Below are 2,500 nucleotides of genomic sequence, written 5' to 3' on the forward strand. Positions count from 1 at the left end.
TTCTTGACGTCCGGGATGCCTGGGTACTTGTTGTCATGGCTCTCGATTAGTGAACCAGGGTTGAGTTCTGGGCATGCGCATTAAATTTAAAGGTAGTTGTTTTTGCAACTGCGCATGCTTTTAGGAGGGAACGGGAGGTCCTAGATGTTGTACGGGGCCGAGGGTTTAAGCAACCCCGGCGGCCACGGCAAAGGCAACTCCACAAAAAGAAAATGTTTGTAATAATCGTGCTGCACGTGCAACACGTGCGGCACACAGTTTAAGCCCTGGTCAAACGGCGCGTGATAGTCGATGATAGTAGATTCTCCCCAAACTATCATCAACTATCACCAACTATCGTTCAAGAGGTCAAACGGCCAAAGAAGTTCATGATAGTTGACGATAGTTCACTGGCAGTCGCGCAAGCAAAGTCACGAGAGAAGCGAGTTCCAAGCTCTTTCCGCGTAAAAATGTGAACATTAAATGGCCTCCCGTAAGACAAACTTGTAAAAGTATGAATTTTTCGCGACGAAAGAGAGCGGCAACATGTTTTCTGACCGCTATCGGACCAGTGATTACCAAAACAGCTGACCGAAAAACTATCATGAACTATCGTACGCGTGGTCAAACGAGGAAAACTATCATGGACTATCATGAAGAATTTGAACAAGCTCAAACTGAATGATAGTTGATGATAGTCGATGATAGTGCATGATAGTTGGTGGTCAAACGGAAGCTCGCGCTCAACTATCATCGACTATCATCGACTATCATGAGCCGTTTGACCAGGGCTTTAGAACACACTTTTGTCGTGTTCTGCTAAAGAAGAACATGAAATCACCAAATTTAAGTTTTTGACGACAGCGGGAGCATACAATAGTTATCGCTCATTCCCTTTCTTTACTTTAAAACCCCTCGTACCACTCCAGTTGTAGGATAATTCACCTACATTTTACAATTTGAGGGAGATAAAAATATCGGGAAACACTCGAGAAAAACGAGACGTTGTCGTCGTGGTTGCTTTAAATCCCTAACTTTCCTAAGTTGTGAGTTCGTTGGGGATACCGTGACTTAAGATTAAAAGTAGAGGTCTCTGTTACGAGCCTAGAGAGGCCCATCAGGCCGGCGCTTATCTCCGGTTTCTATAGCATGAAACGACTAGCAGTATTTCTACACCACCCTGGATGGGATGCTAGTCCATCGCAGGGTTACCCCCAGCATTTTCGCCGGTACCCATTTATACACCTGGGTGGAGAGAGGCACCGTGGGAGTAAAGTGTCTTGCCCAAGAACACAAAACAATGTCCCCAGTCAGGAACCGAACCCGGACCACTCGATCCGGAGTCAAGCACTCTAACCATGAGAGCACCGCGTCTCCCGTGACTTAAGATGCGTGACACCAATTCTTACCCAGCCACTTGCGTTACACGACAACAAATTAGCTCCAACGCTGGACGCTGACATTGGCCTCTCATTCAGGAATATCATCTTGGTAACCGCATAGCCAAAATCGTTCTGATTATAAAAAGGATTAATATCAAAAAAGAGAAAATTGAATGTCGCAGACCTTACACAGTTCTTTTCCTAATCAGCATCATTCTATAGGATAAAAAGATGTCAAGAAGATGAAGAGATTTATTTATCGTCGAACGTACGACCTTCCGATGGCTAGTTCGGATGCTCTACCACTGAGTAATTTGTCGCCCATGCTATTAGTACAATAACTACCTGTCCGTTACTTGACTGTTCTGATGTGACCGATGTCGCAGACTGTGATCGACCAGCTTCTGGCGGCTTCAAAAACGATTCTGTTTCCAGCGAACGCTGAGGAGGAGTAGAAATTTCCTGTGCGATAAAAGAGTATGATTAAAATAAAGCCAATCCAAATAAAAAAAGTAAGTAACAACGCACTTGCTTCGGTTTTGCGTTTTGCATTACTCCTCTTGGGGAATGGCGCGAAAATTTTTTCTCTTCACTCTCAGCCAATAATAATAAATAGCAAAACCAGTTGTGATTGGCTCGTACATGTTTACCGCGCTTGGCGCCGGCTCCACGTACTTGCTTTGATATCTAATTGGCTCTCTCGATTGTGTGCAAATGTTGTGATTGGCCAAAAGCAGTTACCTCGCTTTCAGTTTGGCACTAACAGGAAAACCCTTCAAGCAATGCTCTAGTAAAGAGAAAGTTACCAAACTGCCAAAAATTAAACAAAAAACCTGCAGAGTTTTTACAAGGTTACAAGGGATTGTGAGTCGACCCTTGCGATTACAAATCCTTTCTGGTGCTGTATGATTGAAAACCTTACCACTGAGATAGATAAGACCCTTATCTACTAAGACTTTTATCCTTAAGACCCTTATAGACGTGACATTAGTGAGCCAATAACGACTCGTTATAAAAATGTACGTGTGTCAAACAACAAAAATAAGTAATTTAAAAAAGAAATGAATACAAATATTAAAGATGGCTAGTTTGAGCAGAGCTTACAAAGGCACTGACTCAGCGCAAACTAGCCATAGTTA

At 43.3% G+C, this 2,500-nt stretch overlaps 1 protein-coding gene across 1 annotated transcript in view; it reads right to left on the reverse strand.

The window, feature by feature from the left end:
• Positions 1-2,500, reverse strand: part of LOC138057140 (cilia- and flagella-associated protein 337-like) — a 39,023-nt gene that overhangs the window by 12,873 nt on the left and 23,650 nt on the right. Inside the window, exons 23-24 of the mRNA XM_068903208.1 lie at positions 1,707-1,823; positions 1,389-1,493 (exon numbers count right to left, since the gene is read on the reverse strand). Of these exons, the coding sequence (XP_068759309.1) occupies positions 1,389-1,493; positions 1,707-1,823 (222 nt within the window). The remainder of the gene's footprint in view (positions 1-1,388; positions 1,494-1,706; positions 1,824-2,500) is intronic.

The sequence above is a fragment of the Montipora capricornis genome, chromosome 7, assembly GCF_036669925.1.
Source record: "Montipora capricornis isolate CH-2021 chromosome 7, ASM3666992v2, whole genome shotgun sequence".
Classification (NCBI taxonomy): Eukaryota; Metazoa; Cnidaria; class Anthozoa; order Scleractinia; family Acroporidae; genus Montipora; species Montipora capricornis.